Source organism: Musa acuminata, chromosome BXJ1-1 (genome assembly GCF_036884655.1).
Source record: "Musa acuminata AAA Group cultivar baxijiao chromosome BXJ1-1, Cavendish_Baxijiao_AAA, whole genome shotgun sequence".
Lineage (NCBI taxonomy): Eukaryota > Viridiplantae > Streptophyta > Magnoliopsida > Zingiberales > Musaceae > Musa > Musa acuminata.
Genome location: NC_088327.1, coordinates 14,039,603 through 14,063,833, shown reverse-complemented (window position 1 = coordinate 14,063,833; position 24,231 = coordinate 14,039,603). Strand labels below are relative to the sequence as shown.

General features: G+C 40.1%; 2 protein-coding genes across 3 annotated transcripts; both read left to right on the top strand.

Annotated features, from left to right (window-relative positions):
• Positions 1-10,772: 10,772 nt before the first annotated feature.
• On the top strand, positions 10,773-15,893 carry LOC103974526 (uncharacterized). Of its 2 annotated transcripts, none has more exons than XM_065185642.1 (2): positions 10,773-12,834; positions 15,758-15,893. In XM_065185642.1, the coding sequence occupies exon 1, from the start codon at positions 11,004-11,006 to the stop codon at positions 12,771-12,773; it is 1,770 nt and encodes a 589-aa protein (XP_065041714.1). In that variant the 5' UTR covers positions 10,773-11,003; the 3' UTR covers positions 12,774-12,834; positions 15,758-15,893. The 2 variants fall into 2 exon arrangements, with proteins under 2 accessions (XP_065041714.1, XP_065041723.1); XM_065185651.1 differs by lacking the exon at positions 15,758-15,893 and adding an exon at positions 14,224-14,487.
• An 88-nt stretch (positions 15,894-15,981) lies between these two features.
• On the top strand, positions 15,982-17,053 carry LOC135675477 (histone H2B.3-like). The gene has a single exon (XM_065185662.1). It carries the CDS (start codon positions 15,982-15,984, stop codon positions 16,840-16,842), a length of 861 nt encoding a protein of 286 aa, XP_065041734.1. The 3' UTR covers positions 16,843-17,053.
• The last annotated feature ends 7,178 nt before the right edge of the window (positions 17,054-24,231 follow it).

Here is a 24,231-nt window from a genome sequence, read left to right as displayed (position 1 = left end):
ACGATGCTCAGTCGCAATAGTCCTCAAGACCCAAGCCATGGTGCTCGGTCACGTCAGTCTTCAGTACCCGAGCCATGGTGCTTGGTCACAATAGTCTCTAATGCCAGAGTTGTGACGCTCGGTCGCATTAGTCCTTAGGACCTGAGTCATGGTGCTCGATCACATCAGTCTCCAACACTAGAGTCGCAACGCTCGGTCGCGTCAGTCCTCAGGATCGGAGCCATGGTGCTTGATCATGTCAGTCTTCAGTACCCGAGCCATGGTGCTCGGTCACATCAATATTCAACACCTGAGTCACGACGCTCGGTCGCAAAGGTCCTTAAGACCCGAAACATGATGCTCGGTCACGTCAGTCTTCAGTACCCGAGCCATGATGCTCGGTCACATCAATCTCCAACACTCGAGTCGCGACACTTGGTCGCATCAGTCCTCAGGACCCGAGCCATGGTGCTCGGTCACGTCAGTCTTCAATACCCGAGCCATGGTACATGGTCACATCAGTCTTAATGCCCGAGTCATGACGCTCGATCGCATTAGTCCTCAGGACCCGAGCCATGGTGCTCGGTCACGTCAGTCTTTAGTACTCGAGCAATGGTGCTCAGTCGTATCAGTCTTCAACGCCCAAGTCACGATGCTTAGTTGCATCAGTCCTCAGGACCCAAGCCATGGTGCTCGGTCATGTCAGTCTTTAGTACCTGAGCCATGGTTCTCGGTCACATTAATCTCTAATGCTTGAGTCGTGATGCTCGATCGCATAAGTCCTCAGGACCCGAGCCATGGTGCTCGGTCACGTTAGTCTTTAGTATGCGAGCCATGGTGCTTGGTCGCATCAGTCTTCAATGCCCGAGTCATGATGCTCGGTCGCATCAGTCCTTAGGACTCGAGCCATGATGCTCGGTCACGTCAGTCTTCGGTACCCGAGCCATGGTGCTCGGTCACATCAGTATTCAACGCCCAAGTCACGATACTCAGTCGTATCAGTCCTCAAGACCTGAACCATGGTGCTTGGTCACGTCAGTCTTCAGTACCCGAGCCATGGTGCCTCGGTTACATCAGTCTTCAACGTTCGAGTCACGATGCTCGGTTGCATCAGTCTCCAACGCTTGAGTCGCGATGCTCGGTCGCATCAGTCCTAGGTGTTGAATCTCGAATTTTGATGATGAAACCAATTGATAGTGTTTATGATTTAATCTACGTTTTGAGTGATGTAGGAAGCTTCAATCAGGGAGAGACAATTAAAGCGGGAAGAATCATGTTGGGCTAGAGAGAAATATGTCAGAAGATTGGACATCGAGTCGGAGGATCGGTCGACGTATCGACAGAAAGCTTCGAGCCATGAGTTCGGGCATCGGGCCAAGAAGAGCGAAAATTACGCCAATGAAATCGGAGTTGCGGAGGTCAACTGGCAATTGGGCAATAGGCCGCAAGAAAGGACGATGCGCCGAAGAATCGGACAAAGCGTTGATGAACCAATGACATGCCGGACAACATGATTCAAGCTTTGTAATAATTGTTTAAGAATCAGTCTAGGCGGTGGTACCACTCAGACATAGTCTCCGAGAGACTGTCAAGAGGTGGTACCGCCAGACTGGGCGATGGTACCGCCCCTATTAGGCGGTGGTACTGCCTAGTGTCAATGTCAGTGTCAGATTGGCAAGCGGTGGTACCGCCCAGTATTGGTGGTGGTACCACCCAGTATTGGCAGTGGTACCGCCAGTACCCCGAATACCCAGGATGAGACAATTTTAGGCTCCAAGTTTGAATCAACTTGAGGCCTATAAATACCCCTCTCATCCCTAGTTAATATACAACAACTGAGTACACAAATAAGGCAAAATTCCGTTGTAATCTTGAGAGTTCTCCTCCTTTATCCCAAGTGTTAGAATTCTGTTTTAGGAGGAGTAAGTGGGGGTGTAAAGATTCTATACTGAACCTGTTAAAAAGAGAATCGAGTTGTAAGGGTAGTTGATCTTCGCCCATTGAAGAAAGATTATTAGCGGATGTCGGTGGCCTCGACAGAAGGGGAATTGGTGGAGTGGATGTAGGTCACGACGATCGAACCATTATAATTCGGTTTGCATTTTTGTTTTGCTATTTACGTTAATTGTAAACTGCCTTACTTGCTTTACATCCACTACACTCTTCCGTATGCTTTCAAGTTAACATCTTCTGAAATGAGTTTAATCGCAATGAGATTTTGAACCGAAGTAATTTTATCTGTTGCACTAATTCACCCCCCCTCTCTTAGTGTCGACTCGTTCCTAACACTCAGGACCTGAGTCATGGTGCTCGGTCATGTAAGCTTCTTGGCCCCGAGCTATGGCGCTTGACCGTGCCACCTTTCAACGCTCAAGCAGCATTGCTTGTCCAATCATAAAGGCATTTGACACTTACTTCCGATCAGCCCGCTCAGGCTAAAGCGCCATGCCATGCCTCGGACCCCTCAGGAGTAAGTCGAACCATGGCTCTCTCAGGGGGGGAGAGAATGATAGGGCACAATTTGGTAGCACGCCCCTAGGTGGCCGACTATAGGCACGTCAGCGCCAACAAAAAGCTTTGGAGTCGATGTGGCAGACCACGTTAGTACAACGCCGTCTCGAGAAGAGCATACCGACACCACTCGGGTATGACAACGCCCCATAAAAGTCAGGACGACGCCGCTCGGGTATGACGACATCCAGCAAAGAGTGGAACGGCGCCGCTTGAGTGTGACTGCAGCACCACTCGGGTACGATGTCATCCCCCCAAAGAACGGAATGGCATCGCTCGAGTATGCCTTTGCCTCGTAGAGGCAGGGACAGCTCCTCTCGGGTGCGACACCGCACAAGACAACTTGTGTCAACGTAAAAGGTATGGGTGCGTTGCTTAAGAGGGCGACGACCATTAAGAGGCTGGTGACAGCCAACCCCTGCGGGCGGGCATAAAAGCCCATCACCTAGCCAACATAGAGGAGGCTTTTTGACTCAAACATTATACTCTCACTCAACCAAGAGAAAACTAACTTAAACATCGAAAGGGTCGAGTCGAAAATTTTCCTGCCCGACCTCGACCTGTGTGCAGGAGCCCAATGGCAGAAAAGCTAGCCACCCGCTAAGAAAAAAAAGGTGACCCTCAGGAGACAAGGTTTCAACCCGACCTGATGCTCGAGTGGAGACAAGGAAGACCCTGCGCATCGAGGACTCCGAGACAAAGGCCTGCACCAGACAAGGGATAGCCGACACCTGAGACCCAAGCACATATGGAATTGACCCCAACCATGCTGACTCCTCGGCCATGACGTAAGGAGACTCTATCACCTCCGGTGACTAAATCAGTGAAGAGCCCTTAAGAGATATGATCTTCTTATATCAAGATGCATTCCAGATTCCCAACAAACTATGCAAATATACAATGTCTAGTATATATTACCTCTCAGGTATGCACCGTTCGAGCTTAAGAAAGATAAAATTATAGTTTTCTATGGGATATATAATAGAAATATTTAATTTTTGAAGGGCATAAATGTCAAAGTTGATTTAAGGACATAGATTAGAATTTTTTTATTTTCGAGGGGTAAAAATATTCTTTAAAAAAATCAAATTCTCATGTCATCATCGTCCCATCCCACTACACCTACATCTCGTTGATGGTGCACTAGCCATTCGTCGCCTACGTCTTGCTCATGGTTGCATGGCTCTTCACATACGACTTATCAACGATCTCATCATCGTCATGGCCACATGTGATTGTGTACCGACTAGCAACCACATAATCATCGTGGCACCACCCACTCGATGTTTACGAGTCTGTCATGCAATCGCTGAGTATCGCGACCTTGTACGTCTAGTTGACATCGACTATAGCCAACAAATGTCGCAACGACATTGCTATAGTTGCCCTAAGCAATGGTAATGCTACAACCGCAACAAGCTACGACAATCACCCTAGTTGTCGTAGGCAGCGGTGTTGTTGCTCGCAACAACTGTAGTCATATTCTCTTCTCTTTTTATCTTTCATAAAATTACTATGAGCGATGGATTAGAAACAAAAAGGAGATGAAAGAAACTCTCAATAATTAATTATTTTATTCCTAGGAGGTCTTGTACTTTAGACGAGAGCAGTACAAAATATATAAATAAGATTTTTATCATAATTAAACTTCTTTTATATTAACCGATAGTCATAATCAAAATCTAATCATATCTATAATATATCTACGTAATATAATAAAACCTCTAACGAATGAGCTGTGACTTTACTGAGATATGTCCCATCACATCATCAGCTAAAGACCCATGGTGTGGGATTAGAAAGGATCACGACGAACTATGCAATTTCAATATACGTGTTTTCTAAAGTATATATTGTATGCGTAGGCAAATGACAGAGTGAACCGATCGCACTAACATGATCATTAGCATCGTTTATTTTGTCAATGCTTTGACAATGGAAGGTATGCGCTTGGCTTTGTCAATGTGCAGAGTGGAGATGCACGTTATTCACTTATTTCAGCAATAAAAAATAACTAATTGGCTATCTCGTGTGGATGTCAGTCACAAATGGGAAATAGTTGTTTGGGCTTTTCGTAACCTTCACTCATTTGATTTAGACAACACTGATTAGTTTAGCCAATTTTGAACTCTTATTGAGCTTTTGCATAACCAAAATTTTAATTTTTTTTCATTTTTTTTATGTTCGTAAGCTCAACCAAAGATTTAGCTATTCCATTATTCTCGCCGTAAAAAAAACTAAGGACTCGCAAACTCTTATGATTTTATTGTGACAAGCACATGCATTTTGCTTCATAAATATTAAGTTTAAGATTTAATAAGATCATCATTCATCTTTGTATAGTTGTTGATTTGCATGGTTTGTTTGAATTGGTTGTTGATAGGTTTTGTAACTCCTTAGCCCATGGCTGTCCCACTTTTTGTTCTTCCTTGGAGGCTAGTAACGACTCTTCGTTTTTTTTTCAGTTTTTGCTAATTAATATAGTTTTTTCTCTTTTTCAAAAAATATTTTTTATTTATGTAGGTCTTGAGAAAATTTTCATGATATTGTGCCTTTTATTATATCATCCCGTTATTCAAGTTAATTTCTTTCGATGGAAGGAATTAAATATTTAAAAATAATAAAAAAATAATTATGATTAAAAAAATCAGAAGGGGTCTTAAATAAGAAAAAAAAGGGAACAATTGACATACATAATATGCCTTCGAAGTAAGTATATTCTTAAAAAAAAATATTATTGGGCACGTATAACTTCCAAAAGTTTAAGCTATATAATATATATTTTAACTCCATCATCACCAATTATAAGCAAGGAAGGAGGGGGCATACATCCTATATTCTTGCTCACTATTGATTGTGGGTGAGGAAGGAGGAAAGGCGACCCGTATGTCTTAGCCATCGTTTTCAAGCCCCCCTTGTTGTTGGTCTTAAATGCAAAAGGAGGGTGGGCGAGCACACACATAGAGGTGACTAGGAGCACCATGAGCAATGGACGACTATTCGAGGCAGAGGCATGGTTAGGCGCACAAGCCAACCAATGCATAGAGGCAAAGGCAAACAAGGGTTTGTGGCCTCCCACCCTATCATCATCCTTGGTAAAGGGGAGGGGATGTAAGGCACCAGGATGGAGGTGACAACGAGTTCGATAAAAGCAGGGGTAAAATAATCTTTTTACTTAATAAGAGATGCTCTATAGGAATCTTTAAAAGTTGGGTCGGTTTGTGAAAATTTTAAAAAACTAGAGCTTCTTCTATATATTAAAATATCTAACATTTGCCCTAGTTAGCCCAACGGACAATGCCACTAACTCAGTTGTGGTCACTAGCTCACCCACCATTAGCACCCATCAACGTTCCCCCACCCAACATAGTGTTGACATCCTAAGAGTACCCGAAACTTATCAAACCATAGCCGAGAGAGCACTTCGCTCCATAACCATAAAATTTAGTATACCACACCATGACTCTATCATGCCTAAATCAGAGACTTGGTCGATAAATTTGATGAAGGATTCCTTGCGAATCCAACTATGGTAGATGGACCGACGTTTGGAGGAGATGTGATAAAAATTTTAACAATCCAAAAGGGAAGCGTTGGTTTATCCCACATCGAGTCGGTCTTCATTCACCTAGAAAATTTAGGAAGAATCGATTCCAACAATCTTCCACCACCGTCGTTAGAGGCATTCGATGGCAATGCTAACCCAATGGAGCACATTATAACTTTCCATGCCCAAATATTCTTGTATGATACTTCGGATGCCCTGATGTGTCGCACATTCTCGACTATATTAAGAGGCCTAGCACGAGAATGATATTTATATCTGAAGCCGCTCTCCATCAGTTTCGTTACCTAGTTCACAAGGGAGTTCGAATTTCACTTCCTTGGGAATGTGCACTCGAGGCCATCAATGACAATGCTTCTCTTATTCATGCAATGGAAGGAAATACTTATAAACTTCATCACTTAGTTTCACTGATAAAATCCAAGGCGTGGTAGATGCCCATCCATCACTCATGATATAGACCTTCATGACGAGTCTCAAGTCATCTCATCTCTTCTCGTTATTAGTGGAGAGGTCATCAGCGATGGTACTAGAGGTACCTCCAAGAGCTGATCAATATATTACCGTCGAGGTAATAATCTCTAGTAAGCATAAGGAGTCAGCCACACAAGAGGTCGAAGCAAGAGCAACTATAATCCACCCCGACCCCGAGATAATCACAACGGAGGAAGAACGAACGACTTGAGTTACCTCGCCCAACTAACCCCCATAAATATGCTTAGAACTAAAATTTTTTTATAGATAAAAGGAAAGAGACTCTTAAAAGACCCTCACTATACCTCATTGGAAAAAAGAGATTCGTCCAAATATTATCGGTTCTATATGAATTACGCCCACGACACGCCCACGACACAAAGAAATGTTGAGACTTGAAAAAGGATATTGAAAAATTCATACATCAGAGATACCTTGGGTAATTCATCCTAAAGCACCGAGAACCCTCACCTCGACCTCAAGAGTTGATAGAGAGATAGATTAATAATTTCTATAAGGATGAAAAACGCTAGAGTAAAGAGGTCATGATCAACACAAGTAATTTTATCAATATCTTCTACTTTGTTATTTTCTAAAAACTCGAGCTTTTGAATAGTGACCTTATTTTCGAGCTTTCAAATAGTGATCTTATTCCAATGACCTCTTTGCAGATGAAATGGTTTTAGGTGATGAAAAGAAGGTGGTAAGAACCATGATCGAAAGTTTAGATGAAATTCAGGTTCTCCTAGAAAGCAAATGTTCAGAAAGGAAAAGAAGGGAGCGGGGGAAGCGCTCTTAGTCCCACATCGCCAATTATCTTAGATATTTAAATTTCAGTATTTATGTTTGATATTAATTTTACGTAAACTATCATCCGCTAACGTAGCATCATCAGTAAATAAAACATATAAAAGATGTTTATTCTACATATGATTAGTAAGCTCAAAAATTGAACCTAAACCTTGATACTATATTAATTTCAAATCTGCAGGATTTATTTTATATAGTTCTAATATCAATAATTACATTATCCAAAATACTTTTGATAATTTATAAAAAAAAACATTACTAATGGGCTTTTACGATGCCATCATATTTGATTTTTTACTAAGATGCATTTTTTTTATTTTGATCAAAATATTTTTAATAAAATATTAGAAAGATAGTAATTATTCTTTCACATCGGTTCAACTAAACTCTAACTATTTAATTGATTTAGTTAAATATTAGATTATCCTTTGATTTTTTTTAATTATCCTCATCTCCTCTACCGTCATCACCCCTCTCATTTGATTGCTTCCTTCCCATCTTTATTGGCTTTCTCCTCGTCACCCTCCCTTTGACTTCCTCCTTCCCTTCCTCATCCTCCTCTCACTCCACCTCTTCTCTCCTCTTCCTTAACTTCCTTCTCTTCCTCATCCTCCTACTCCACCTCTTCTCTCCTATTCCTTAACTTCCTTCTCCTCCACCCCCGCCTCCTCGACCTCCCATATCCCTCATCCCCCTTCTACCCCACTTATAGCTTCTCATCCTCACACTCCAACTCTGTCTCCTCCCCTCATTCTTTTTCTTCCTCCTCTTTTCCATTTCTCTCATCCTCCATTCTCTTCTCCTTATTTTTTATTTAAAAAATTAATCATTTTAAATTCATACAAAAAAAAAAAAAATAATACTAAATATATTACATCTCATCTAAAAAAATTAATACTAAAAATTTAAAGAATTGCATGCGAGTTATAATCATATTACACTCAAGTTACATTAAATCATTTAATATAAAATTAACTTATTTTAAAAATTAATTATCCTAAATTCATACAAAATAGAAAAAGGTGATACCAAATATATTATCATCTTAATCTAATAATTCTGAAGAAGTTTAAAAAAATTGATGAAAATTCAATGAGTTAGACTTCCGCATCCACTCAACCCAAAAATATATACGTAAAAAAATTATTCACTCTAAATTCATAAAAAAATAAAAAAAAAATACTAAATATTTTAAAATAATGTGTTTGTAGTTTTAGAGAAATTTGAATTGGTTTAATGAAAATACATTGGTTATATTTACGTTATACTTGGGTTATACTCGTTCAAGTTTGTTACGATTTAATTTAAACCGATCCAAGTCGGTGTGACCCAAACTATGATTGTCAGAGCGTTATCAATTTTTTTTTATAAAAAAAATATCCCTCGATAGAAACCAATTATGGATGTGTCATCTTATGGAAGCTAAATACTATGGGCTTTTTGGTAAATCATCAAATACTCTTTGAATGGAAATCTAATACAAGTAGGGGAAATGATAGGCCGGCTTCCTTCCTTCCAACTAAACTCTTTCACCAAAGAAACCTGTAACCCGACTTCATGGGAGAGCTTGGGTACTCCCGGTAAACTTTTGCGCTAGAAGTTGGCTTTCAAGAGATAGTGTAACCATCTCTTCCCGAGCTCCTATCAAAGCTACTATATAAACATCCATCCCCGCCTGCTATAGCCCTAACCAGCTGGATTGGTTGAGTAAGGAACGATGGAGCTAAATCACACTTCTTTGACAAGAGCATAGGATCGTGACAAGATAGGAGAGGCACTTTTCAAACAGGAATAAAAAATCTAACTATACTAGAGAATCAGAGGTAGCTGAACTAGCATAAGAAGCCAGATAAGTAGAATCAGCAGTTCCAGTTTCAATTCATTATTCTTTTTCTTTGTTTTCCTCGGTGCAAGAAAAGATGATATTGGGTAGCCTCAAACTATACCCACTAGTATAACTAAAAGATGTAGTACAAATTAATAGATAGGCGCAGATTAGTTTATATTCATGGTAGTAATAGATAGGATGACTTTCAGCCAAGTTCTTAGGTGGAATCAACAATAAAAGTGGAATCCCTTGTTGTTGTTGAATTTTTTGGTTAAGACGTAAGTCAAAGATATGAGATATGAATTCTGAAGACTCAGACAAGATACCAAAGTCAATCAGTGTAATCGTGGATATATCGGTGCATTGAGAGTTTTTACTTTCTAACATTCTTATAAGATATGCGAGTCAGAGAGATAAAGTAATTAGATCATTCGTTTCAATATCGGGTGCTTGTGGAAAGAGAAATTAATGAGTTGTTAACTGAAGATCAATATTTTTATAAGATTAATATAATTAGTGAATATGTTATTTTTAAAAATTCACCTTAACAAATCTATTGAACATTTTTTTTTTATTTTTTAAAAAGATCAACAAAAATCATATGTAAATCCTTATAGTTTTATATTTTTATGCTTATTTTCATTAATTATATTAATAACTAAATAGCTTATATTATCCATCTTTCATGTGTGAAATTAAATTAGTTTATAGAAATTATTGCTTCACATCTTATTAAATCTTAAATAATTCTGCTCCAAACTTTCATAGTCATTAAACTATCTTACATATTTTTCATAACATCAAATATAATTAATGAATATATATTTTTAATTTCGAAACGCATTGTATTAAATTCTAGGAGCCCTATCATCAGCTTTTTCTAAAAAAAATCAACAAAAGGAATACACATTCCATTCATATTATTCATCTTTCATGCATAAAATTAAATTAATTATTAAAAATAATTATGTAACATCTCGTTACGTTTAAAATCACTTTTTCCCAAATTTTAATAACGTAACCCATAATCTCAATCCATTTATAATTAAAAAATTGATTATTTTTCTATTTTGATTAATTAGTATTATCTTTTTCTTCATTCCATTCTTTTAAATCTAAAAAAAATTGCTACCACTCTTCCAATCATCAATCTCATGCTTAGTTTCTTTTATTCCCACATATTCTAATTTTTTTAAAATAAATATATTTTATGAAGGGTAAATTTTTGGGAAAAATCCCTAAGTTTGAGAACTTCTAATAGTGTCTCACTTGTAAAAGTTTTTATAGAAGCATAAAAAGATTATTTTACTATTATCTTGGTTTGATCCACTGTTGCCTTCATCGGACTCGTTGCTAGCCGTAGAGGGCACGAGGGTTCGACGAGAATCACTATACCTTCGTTTTTAGATGGGTCCGACGTATGGGGCCACCGGCCAGGCCGAGGAGTAACACGGAGTTCGACGAAGGACTGTAGTTGTTGAAGTGCTGTCGGAGGAATTCTCAATTTTAAGATTAATCCGTTCTTTTATTAATTAATTTAAAATAAAAAATATTTAAGGCGATAAGGTAGGTTAAAAGAGATACCGTGGGACTCGGTCTCCATCAAGCCGCTTTCGATTCCTCTCTCTCTCTCTCTCTCTCTCTCTCTCTCACTCTCTCGTCTCCCGTCTTTCAACGGATCACCACTAACCAACCAGATCCGTTTCCGCTTCGTTCTCTCTTCTCTGATGGTCGACTCTCTCCTCCAATCCCCATCACTCTTCTCCATTGCTTCCCTCTGGCATCTCATTCCTCGTCGTCACCTACTCATTCCTCTGAGTCCGTGGCCGGTCCAGGATGCATGACAACAGCCGGTCTCTCCTACTGAACCGGACTGGAAGCTTCCGGGCCGAGACGCTGGGCCAGGCCGCCCTCTTCGTCGTCGGCAACCTCTGCTTCGCCCTCTTCGTCGTCGGCGTCCTCGCCTTCACTATCATCGCCGCCACCTACCGCGCGGACGATCCCCTCCTCCTTCCCCCCTCCTCTTCTGCCTCCTCCGCCAAGCTCACCGCATTCCTCACCTCATCTACCAACGCCACCTTCCGTCCCGACGACGCCCCCCTCCGCACCGGCGAGGACTTCCTCAACTCCTCCACCTCCTCCGCCTCCCCCGATGATGCCGCCGTCATCCACCTCGCCGATCTCCCCAACTCCAACAGTTCTTCCTCCGCCGCATCTGGCGGTACTGACTGCGACGCCGCCGCCCCCATCAACTGCGCCGATCCGGATGTCTTCCACCTGATGATGCGCGCCACCATCGAGTCTTTCCGCGACGTCCACTTCTATCGCTTCGGCAAGCCGGTGCGCGGCGGCGACGGTGGCGGTTCCTGCGACATGGCCTGGCGGTTCCACCCCAAGGACGCCAAGCGGGCCGGCTTCTACAAGGACTACCGCCGGTTCGAGATCGCACGGTCCCCCAGCTGCACCTATTCCATCGTCAAGATTGGCGACTACCACACCGGCGTGAATGCCCGCAAGAAGAAGAAGCAGCGGAAGGGCGACCACGACGCCACTGGCGAATTTGTGTCGAAGAAGACCCCCTCCTCCTCATCTCGGGCCTCGGACGTGCTAGTCGTTCCCGTGGTCGGCGAGGCCGTGAACGACACCCTTCCGGTGGTCGAGTCCGAGGGCAAGTTCAGCAGTAGCAGGTACCTGATCTACTCTGGCGGTGGCGACCGGTGCAAGAGCATGAACCATTACCTGTGGAGCTTCCTCTGCGCCCTCGGTGAAGCCCAGTACCTGAATCGGACCCTCGTCATGGATCTCACCGTTTGCCTCTCCTCCAAGTATTCGACCACGAACCAGGACGAGGAGGGGAAGGACTTCAGATTCTACTTCGATTTCGAGCACTTGAGGGACTCCGCCTCCGTGCTCGACCAGCGCCAATTCTGGAACGATTGGGCCTTGTGGCAGAAGAAGGACAGGCTCAGCCTCCACCTTGTCGAGGACTTCCGTGTCACGCCGATGAAGCTCACCAAGGTGAAGGACACTCTGATCATGCGCAAGTTCGGGGCCGTGGAGCCGGACAACTACTGGTACAGGGTCTGCGAGGGGGAGACGGAGTCGGTGATCCAGCGGCCGTGGCACCTCCTCTGGAAATCCCGCCGCTTGATGGATATAGTCTCTGGCATTGCCTCAAGATTGAACTGGGATTTCGATTCAGTCCACGTCGTGAGGGGGGAGAAGGCGAGGAACACCAAGCTCTGGCCTAACTTGGCCGCGGACACCTCGCCGGAGGCCTTGCTGTCGACCCTCAGGGACAAGATCGAGGATCGAAGGCACCTGTACATCGCCACCGAGGAGTCTGATACCTCCTTCTTTGATCCCCTGAAGGAGAAGTTTACTACTCATTTTCTGGACGATTTCAAAGACTTGTGGGACAAGAACAGCGAGTGGTATGACGAGACAAAGAAGCTCAACAATGGGATTCCGGTGGAGTTCGACGGCTACATGAGGGGGGAGGTTGACACGGAGGTGTTCTTGAGGGCTAAGAAGCAGCTGGAGACCTTCAATGATCTCACCGGTGATTGCAAGGATGGGGGCAATACTTGTCGCTCAACTTCCTGAATGGTTTGCGGGATCAGATGATGTGTTCCCATGTTAGCTGATTCAAATTTGTAAGCTCAAGGTACGTTACATCTCATCGTATGTTAGGTTATGCCATGCCTTTGGTACTCGTTAGCTTTAGTTTGTCTCCAAAATGTTGTGCATCAAGATCACATTTTTTTGTTCAACTTTTGTTGAGATCTTGAAGAGTTTTGCAATTTTGCTTGATTTGTTGTTAGTCCCAAAGTACATTAGATCTCATAATCAAAATGTTCTGCATCAAAATCACAGCTTTCTTTCAATGAAGATTCATTGAGTTCTTATCACACACAGAATCATAAAGCTATTGTGTGCTTCTGATTAGGATGCATTAATAGGATGAACCACTTGCATGTAGTAACTTAATCATCCACTTTAGTGATGGCTTGCTTTTGTAGTCATCAAGATCACATTTTTTTGTTCAACTTTTGTTGAGATCTCTAAGAGTTTTGCAATTTTTGCTTGATTTGTTGTGTCTCAAAGTACATTAGATCTCATCATCAAAATGTTATGCATCAAGATCACAGCTTTCTTTCAGTGCAGATTCATTGAGTTCTTATCACACGCAGAATGATAAAGCTCGTGTGCTTCTGATTAGGATGCATTAATAGGATGAACCACTTGCATGTAGTAACTTAATCATCCACTTCAGGGATGGCTTGTTTTAGTAGTCACTTCACCATCTGGTAAATTTCAATCTTGTATAAACTCCCATGGAACATCAGGCACTGTCATTTGTGTGATTAGTAGGCATGCTTCCTCTTATTACTATCAATAGATCTTGAATGCATTATCTGGAAGTATGTTGAATGGTTTTGACATGATAAAAATGCCTTAACATACACCCTTCAATAAAACCAATGGTTTTGAGCAATTTGGATCGACTAAGGCCATAAGGCACGCTTGCAGCATAGGTGATTGCAAAGGATCAGCCATTCCAATAACCTCTTATAGCCCAATAAGGACCTGCACAGAAAGAAATTGGGTTAGTGATGAACAAATGTCGCTCTATCAAGCATGAATATCGAGTTCACATAAGTAGACCAAAACACAAACACTTTATTGGCACTACAAGTCTAGACAACTTGATAACCTTTGGATGGTCGCCGGACAAGGGATCTGGGGTTCATTCATGGCATGTGTCACATGCGTCACAGCCTTATGTACGCCTGCAACTTGAGTTGTGTGATTGAGAGTTCTTGTTATTTGGCTGTTAAACACCAATTCGGATTCTTTGCTTGCTCTCTCTGTATCTCCATGATCTGTTCATAAAATATTTCAAGGAAACAAGCCTTAGGCAAAACTGGCATTTCCATTCTAGCTCAATGTTTTTTGCATTTAGTTTTGATGCCAGATTAGCTTTAGTAATACTATTCATTCAAGGTGAAAGTTCAATTCTAGTGACTTACGTTTTTCATCACTATGGCTACAGAAATAGCTTTGTCATCTCCCATGAAGTACTGGAACTCTTAGCTGCTTTACATATCCACACATTGGACTCTTACATTTATTACGATTCAGGTCATTCTGCTCCTAATTATACTTGTATTAGATTCGGTCAAAATTATGCATGATTGGATAGAAACCCACTTTTCTCCTTGCTTGCAATTAGATGTTTTATACACTACAGTTGACTCATAAGCCTGTAATTAGATGTGATTTAGATCTTTTGTGGATTACCAGAGTATTTGCTTCAGATGAGTAAGAATCACTAGAACTTCATATTTTCTAGTTTAAGAGGAGATTGTTTTTACCTTCTTAACAATACTCTTCTTTTTTTTCGCTTTGTTGAAATTTTATTTTTTTTTGTTTTACAAAAGTATTGTAGTTTTTAAACCTTGTTTAATGATATGTCAGATGGGCATGCAACAACTGACAATGTTTATGTTATTTTTTATGTTATCCTTTAGTTTAGCAAATAATGAACTAAGGGAGCTAATCAGAATATGATCTTCTGAATGATGATTGACATCATATTTAAATTCTGTTTCATTTTTAATTGTTTGTATCTTCTTCTTAGATTTCTTATGTTATAGTGGTGAATTGGCAGCGACAAAGCATTATCAGCTGAATTATAATATTTTTTATTATATTAATGTCCAATTTTATATCGTTGTTCAATATTCAATTTTCAACAAAAAGATATTATAGCGAATGATTAGTTTTTATGGCAAAGCTCGATAATGGAAAATTATTCTGGCATTTGACGTCAATTCCATCATTCTTTAGATAATTAAATATGGTTTGGCCATCCTCTTTATTTTTTTCTTTATTTAGAAAATATATATATAGTTCGTTGAGTTCATGCGAACTAGCATTAGTGAGAAAAAGCAAAAGTTAGAAGGGTCTTTTTTTTGGAAGTACCCTCAATTTTCAGAATTCTTTAATAATATTTTTTTATTAACTACCTTTTTTCCTCCCTTTTCCGATGCACTGATGTTGATAACTCAGTCCAATTATAATATATTTATATTATATTATATTATTTTTTTAATAATATTAAAAGATATTATAATATAAAAAATATTATTTTATTTTTTTTAAAATTTATATTTAGAATTTTTTAATTATATTATATTATTTTTAACAATAACATAAAGATATTGTAGTATTGTATAATGTTTTTATAACATTATAATTTCTGTACTGTATTATAGTGTTATTTTAATATATTGAAAACACTATAACGCAACACTACGTAATGTAAAATAACTGGACGGATTTATAAGAAAAGGGAGGTAAAAGGACATATGATGGAAGTATTTTAGATACTAGGTAAAAGAAATTATTAAGAAATTGTAAAAATGGTAAAACCCTTTTCGAGAGAAGTCAAAAAAGGATATATATATATATATGCATTAATTTCATTACACCCCATCGGTGGGTTGCTGTGTTGTCTCATGGTGAAAATTTTGACTCATTATGATGTGATAAACATCGTTGATGAGGTACCATCTAATGCTCAGGCAGCCGAGATTGGACTGTTGCACCCAACCCTTCAAACAGGCGCTTGGAGAAGGTACTGGAACGACCCACGTGACTCGTTTTTCTCTCGGTCGCCACACGTGTCCGCGCGCGTGTCAGCTACAGAGGTCATCCTCCACCCCGCCAACTCCTCTATCTATCTCGTGCTGTTACTCTGGCTGGCCTTCTTATACGCCTCACGGAAGCAAGGAGGGCGAAATAGGAAATGGCTCCGAAGCGCACCTCGAGGGTTCTGAAGACGACTAAGACGGTGATCGAGGAGACCGTCGAGGTCGTCTCCATCGGTGGAGACAGCCAGAATGGCGTCGAGGTCCTGCCTGGGGACTCCAAGCTCGTGGAGGTCGTGGTCGAGGCCAAGGATGCTCAGGGTCCCAAGGAGGACCTAGGCGAAGGAAAGGAAGCGGAGCCCGAAGGAAGGCAGCAAGCAGAGGAGGAAGAGCCCAGCAGAGAGAAGGAAGCGGAACCACCTTTCGAGAAGAGCATAATACAACAGGAAGAGACGGCAGGCGAGGGAAAGGAAGCAGAGTCCATCACTGACAAGGAAACGCAGGAAGAGGCGGCGGCGGTCGACAAGGTCAAGGACAAGGAAGCGGTGCCTCGAACTCCCAAGAAGGTGGAGCAGACCCCGCAAAGAGACATGGAGAAACCAAAGGATGGGGGAGAAGGAATGGAAGCGGAGAAGGGGAGGAAGAAGCAAGGGCGAGCGGTAGGGCGGAGGAGGAGGAGGAAGAAGCGGTTCAGCGGCGGGGATGGCGGGGAAATGGACGGCACGGGACGTGGGTACAAGAGGTACGTTTTCCGGGTGCTGAAGCATGTGCACCCGGGGATGGGGATATCGTCGCGGGCGATGGTGGTGCTCGATGGCATGATGGGCGACATGTTCGAGAGGCTGGCGGGCGAGGCGTCGAGGCTGTCGACGTACACGGGGAAGGCGACGCTGTCGTCGAGGGAGATCCAGGGGGCGGTGCGGCTGGTGCTGCCGGGGGAGCTCGGCAAGCGCGCGATCTCCGAGGGCACCAAGGCGGTGTCCAACTACATGGCGGCGGACCGCCACGAGCAGCAGTAGCGTGGGTGGTGTACTGAGGGGTAGGGCGATTTTGGGATCGCATGGGCAGCAGCACTCTCTCGTGTTTTGTTGTGTGCTCTTCTAACGCCGACTATCTAATGGATAATCATTATCTTATTGCGTTTTGTGGGATTTTGTCGGGCTCAAGGACCGTAGAGTCTTGTAGAAGGTGGTGGAGCTTGAATGGGCTTGAACTTGACGAGCCCAAATCATATATATATATTATGAATTTAGTTGGTTTTGTCTAAGTCGTGCATGTTCGTAAAGAATAAATTGTTTTAAAATTTTTTATGATATTTTAAAAATTTATAAAAGAGAATATATGTTAAATGAAGTATTTAATTCGAGATCTACAAGTATATAAATTATAAATATGGATTTTGTAAGTTCTGATGATTTGTCACGATTAAAAAATTTCACAAGTGTTCGCAGGAACAAGATAATAAGTTAGTCATAGACATTATCTCAAAGGTCGATCTAATCATGTGTCATCCAGGTAACTCTTGGGTGTTGTGCTATATAACTCTCCACATCATTTTATGGAGTTCAAAAACCTTTAAAATGATCGTTTAGATGATTTGTTTTATCTTTGTGTAACGATTGTACACAATCTATATTTATAAGCCTAACGCAACAATAAAAACTAATTAAAATGGAGTTGTCAAGTCTACTATAAGCCCTTTATATGCTATGCAAATATGAATAAAACCAAAAGACATAGATATACATAAGCAGTATATTGAACACCTTATTTACAACTTTGTTCGTGATATTTTTCCCCACTTATTCGTTCTATATCCTCGTTGAAGTTTTTACGGACGTTGCATCTCTTAATTTTCGTTAAATCTTCAATCTTCTGCTCTAGTTGCAACGTGCCTCTTAGCTCCTAACCGTTCTCTGTCGTTGTTGTTGAGTAGTCGAACTTTGATCTACTATGATATTTCAACTCATCAATAACTCTAACTTTGGTACGGAGTCAATCGAGTTGTGTTGATCTTTGTTAGTTCCTACATATCCTTCAGATGAAGGAAAAAACTTTTATTGTTATACGCTAGTCTCTTAAACGTCTCGTGCCGCTTGAACTTGTTGGATGTTTAACGCATATTACCTCACCAAAATTTATCCATCGGTTCCTCTTCTATTTAGTTGATGCTTCTAAGTATGTTCATTTTCGTTTTTTATTAGTATTCTGTTAGTAAATAAATGGATGCTAGTCATAGGTGCCTAACAAGTCAATCACGTGAGTGATGACACGTGTGACTTGATACAGAATCTTTTTGCTTATTATATTTTGATATATATCACTTTATATATATATATATATATATATATATATATATATATATATATATATATATATATATATATTGTGATGTCCTTGGATTTGTGCAATGGGAATCGGATCGTGATGAGATCACGAAAATGAGATCGATTCACCTTTAAACACATATCCTAAATAATCCCGGTCATAGGTTACTCGAGAGGGACATCGTGATAACCGGACAGACTGGTGTGCTGTATACCCGTCCATATCATGGATGCAGTTGGTCTCATAGCTGCTCGTGTAGGGACACTAGGGATACAGTACAGGTGTTCATTGGAGAATGAGTTCACTGATTGATCCGCTTACGGAATGCTGGATGGTTGATGATGTCTTATTGTCAGACTGTGATTCCGTAGTCCTAGTGGTTTATCTGGTCATTAGACTTGAGATACCAAGGATGTCCTGTATGAGTGCTCCACTCTTTAATACCAAACTTATAGGTTTGGCTGTCTCAGATCTAGTATAGCTGGTCATTGGGAGTGGTAGTCGACCTTACGAGGGCTATTGAGTGTCGATAGAGGATCATCCACTCTCGGCGTCATGAGAGGAATATCTCATGTGTTCTTGATCAGACAAATCCCTGGCTAGGTTCATTCGGGTTGAGAGAGAAAGAGTTCTCCGGGAGAATCCGATTAGAGCGAGACTCGAGTAGAAACCGTATGGGTCTGACAACACCATGCTCGATATACTGTCTCTGGGATATTAGATGGAAGAGGGATTATAAGTACACGATAACTGAGGACAGACAGGTCTAATGGATTGGATTCCCCTGTATCATCTGGGGACTACGACGTAGTGGCCTAGTACGTCCGTAGTCGATGAGTCGAGTGAATTATTACAGAGATAATAATTCATTGAGTTAGAAGGAGTTCTGACAGGTATGACTCACGGCCAGCTCGATATTGGGCCTAGAGGGTCACAAACATATGGTAGGCATTGCGATGAGTAGAGGTTCGGATATGAGATTTTCGACGGAGCCCTTGTCTTATTGGATATCCAATAAGCCCTTGAATTATTGGATCCCATGGACGAGATCCAATAAGAGACCATGAGAGATTATTGGATAGAGATCCACTAATCTAAAAGGCTTGGGTTATTAGATGCAGATCCAATACCCACTAGGGGAGGATCCATTAGGGTTTGACAGGGGACCTTTATAAATAGGAGGGATTCAGAGCCTCATAGGCTAGAGCATTTGCTTGCCTCTCATCTTCTCCTTCCCCTCTCCACCTCAGAGCAGGCCTGAAGTTTTGAGGAGTGTCGTCGCAGCCTTGCTGTATGGATCACCCCTAGAGAGGAGGACGCTTGACCTCCTTCACCCTCTCCTAAAGATCTGCAAGGAAACAGGGATATACGATCTCCCTATGTAACACAATCTATTATATACGCAGTTTTTCAGTTTCGCGGATTTTACGCACCAATCTACGTACGACGACGAACATCTCTTTGGGAATCAGGGATTTTGTTTTCTTGTTCTTCCGCTGCGCATGTGATGTTGCCCCCAAGATTTTCCAACAATAGATAGTCTACTTTTGATAGATCCAATCATCATTGGTGAGAATTTGACAACTATTATTTTTCACTTTCATCAAAGGGTCTTCGAACATGTGTAGAGTGTAGGAAATTTTAGAGGTGACATCACAAGCACAATAGAAGAACATAAACAAAATTTTTAGATTTCAAAAAAAAAAGTGTTTGTTATCGTGCGAAGATTTGTGCGCAAAAACCTGTGAAACCGAAAATCACATATGAGATAGCTGTATTATCTAGGGAGATCGTATATCCATGAATTCCAATATATCTATGGGAAAGGATGAAGGAGGTCAACTATCCTCCTCTTTAGCATTGATCCACATGATAGGGTCTACAAAGACACTTCTCGAATCACTGCCCAAATCTCGACATGTCCCAAATAGGGCCTGTTGGTTAAGGAGGAGAAGGAGATATGAGAATAAGAGGTAGCAACCAAAAAAGACCTAACCTATGGCCCTTTAGTTCCCTCATATTTATAGAGACCCCATATCAACTTAACCATAATAGATCTTGCCTTATTGGGTACTGGATCTTCAACCAACCACCCAAGCCTTTTATATTAGTGGATCTCTATCTAATAATCTCATTAGCTCTTATTGAATCTCATAGGATCCAATAATTTAGGGACTTATTGGATATCCAATAAAATAGGGGTTCCAACAGATATCTTATATCTAAATGTCTATCCGTTATGATACCTATCATATGTGTGTAAACCTCAAGGCCCAATATCGAGTTGGCCGTGAGTCATACTTGTTAGAATTCCTTCTAGCTCAGTGAATTATTATCTTCATAATAATTCACTCAATTCATCGACTACGAACGTATTATACCACTATGTCGCAGTTCTCAAATGATATAGGGGAATATAATCCTTTGGACCTATTTGTCTTCAGTTACTGTGTACCTATAGTTCCTAATCCATCTAATACCCAAAATACCATATATCGAGTATGGTGTTGTCAGGCCCATATAGTTTCTACTCGAGTCTTGCTCTAATTAGATTCTCTCGGAGAACTCTTTCCCTCTCAATCCGAATAACCCCAGCTAGGAATTTGTCTGAGCAAGAACACATGAGATATTTCTCTCATGACACTGAGAGCGAATAATCCTTATCAACACTCAATAGCCCTCGTAAGATTGATTGCCACTCCCGATGACCGATTGTGCTAGATCTAAAACTTTCAGGCCTATAAGTCTAGTATCAAAGAGTAGAGTAATCATACAAGATATCCTTGGTGTCTCAAGTCTAAAGACCAAATACACCACTAGGATAACGGAATTGTTGTCTGACAATGAGGTATCATCAACCATCCAACATTTTGTGAGCAGATCAATAAGTGAACTTATTCTCCAATGAGCACATGCACTATATCCCTAGTGTCCCCACACGAGTAGCTGTGAGACAAACCGCCTCCATCATATGAACAAGTATACAGTATACCAGTCTGTCCGATTATCTCGATGTCCCTCTCGAGTAACCTAGAGATTATTTAAGGTATGTGTTTAAAGACAAATCAGTCTCATTATTGTAATCTTATCACGATCCGATTCTCATCCATGAACATCACAATATATATATATATATATAAAGTGAGAAAATATAATAATAATAATAATAAGCAAAAAGAGTGTGTCATGTCACATGTGTCATCACTCACATGACTGGCTTACGGGGCACATATGACTAGCACAAAGCTCCTCTGATGGATAGATAAGAGAACTATGAAACTTAATTTCACACATTCTCTTAAGAGTTAAGAAGAAAAAGTTTACTTAATTTTGCCCGCTTCCTCGAGAGTTGTACTCTATATATCGAGCATGTTATTAGCCTTCGCTTGCTCTTTGTCCACACTTTTGAAGCACTCAAAGTGTTTGCACTCTTTGTATTGAATTAGTTACTGCAATTCGTATTCTCATTACTATCAAACTTTCAAAATGCAGGAAGTTTTGCCTAAAAAGTGTAAATTTTCACTCTGACTTAAAGCAAATCTCCAATAGTTTTGTCACCTCTAGGATTATACCATCTTTTATATTATTTGTTTCTACTACTTACTCCTATGAGTAGAAAATGTACAGCATTGCGTACTGCCTATTTCGTTCATTGGTCGAGCACTCTTGCATTAACCCGAAATCCCCACTCTTGACTATTTAAGAAGTCTGTTGACACTGGTCTTACAAAATTTCTTGGCCTCTTCCCTTAAGTTCACCTCCATTCTACCTAACACATGCTTTGTTCTAGGTAGCTACATCCTTTTGGACTCATTGTCTTTCGAGCAATTCCCCTTGGTTGATAAAAAGATAATTGTAACTCTCATGTATGACCTTCATTATAATATTGCAAAGCTCACGTCGATTCTATTTTCCTCCTTGGTAGCAATGTTCGCTTATTCAATTGCTTTTATCATACCTTTGTATGATCAAGCCCTCCGCATTCACTAGTACCTACACTTAGAATTCTCCCTCGATGGTGCACAACCCTATATGCTGATAACCAAGATGTTCATCCAAAACAAAATCCTTCACATGACCCATAATATCCATTCCTTGAAATTATAGTCATTTTATTTTCCCTGATACCCTTCGTCGCATCGTAGTTATTGACTTTGGAAGGGAAGGAGGCAACCAAGGTAGGGCTTCCCCTCTTTCCTCCCTCACATAACCTATGACCCATTACATCATGCCTTACCTACACCTCCTTCTTGAGTTGCTATGTATCATGACACGAGCTTGATAAGCTAACTAATCTATCAACTTCATTTCAAAACCACTATATCATGACCATGGGTTAACTAATCTATCAACTTCATTGACCTAAACCACTGATTAAAATATTGATAGTAATATACTTAATAAACCCTTAATAAGTCAATTTTAAAAATAAAACGCTCAACAAACCCTTATAAGTCAATCTTAGTCCTACCTGTTTCCGATGTGAGACTAAACTATTATTATGATTTTTTTTATTTAAGGACTTAACGTCCTCGTGCTTAAATATTATGTCAGCTTTCATGTCAAATATCACGACTTAAACTTGGTAAGCTAATTGATCCATCAATTTTACTTGACCTAAATCGTTGATCAAAATAATTATGCTGAAGTTGATTTATAAGTTAATCATAGTCTTACCCACTTCTAACGTGGGACTAGTCGAAGTATTATATTATGCTCCCCTGATTAACCAATGGAAGAGGATAGGATATAGCATGAGAAGCTTGAATCTATAAGATAAAAGAGAGGGTTGAGGATGCACTCCTACGGAAGTGACGAGGAAAATAATAACAATTTCGATTATAAGGGAGATAAAGGTGAGGGTGAGAGTAAGGGCCTTATAGCGGTGCTTTAGTGATACCTCGGCATCAATAGACAATAGTAAGGACAAAGGTGGTTGATGCCTTAATGATACTAAAGGTTGCAAGGATGAGGGAACTTTTCAAAAAACTAAAAAAAAAAGGATATTTTCAAGAAAATACTATACTATATTATATATATATATATAATGTGATTGGATCATAGATTTAATATTTTTAAATAGATGAAATAAAGTTAAAAATATATATTATATAGAAGTATAAAAAATATAAACAATATTATAAAATTTTTAATTTAATGAAAGTGAACGATGGAGACGAAGCAAACATGTCGAGAAGAGAGAGTGGTTTTCTTTCTTTCTCGTTTTTATAATTGCAAGACCTTATCACCAAAAAATTTTAAATATGGACGATAGTAAACAAAAATATTAATGGTTTTAAAATATTTTTTAAGTTCAAATGATCCCTTCATTGTCGTCCGATCGGTTCGGTCCAGGTTTTATTACTATGATTCATAAGAATAATTCACACATTATTTGAATAAACAAATAAAGGTCAAGAAAAAGTCAAGGCATCAAGATGAAGATATTGAACATGAACAGTTCATATCCAAAGGAATAAAGTGAGCAAATTGGTCAATCATTAGTTGTCAATACAAAATAACCATTAAGCACCACCCAAAAAAAAAAAAGAATGTGTCATGTCATGTGACATATGAATTGGACGATGCATCCACAAGCTCACATGACAACCTTTGCAAAGAAGATGCCAGCCTGTATTCATTACTGAAATATTCACTAGAAAATAAAAAATTAATTGATCATCTATTAATATGATGAGTTTTTTTATATCAAAATATTACGGTGAGCATTTGAATGCTCAAAATAAGATAATACCCTCTCTTATATATATATATATTTAATATAAAAAAAATCATCTATTAAGATCTAACAATTCTATTAAAAGACTTAATCGGAGGAGAGGGATCCTCCCATACAAAGTTACATTTATCCGATCTCGTTTTCTTAAAAGCATCCCAATTTGTTGCTTGATTACATTTACGATAGACGATAATAACAATGCATTACAATAAATGAGATAAATAATACAAGTAGACATTCTATATCCACAATTCAGCATTAATTTAAGACCGATGTTGCCTTGGACTCAATACCACGGCGTGGGAATCAAGACAATAGTATCGGAACATTAAATTAAATT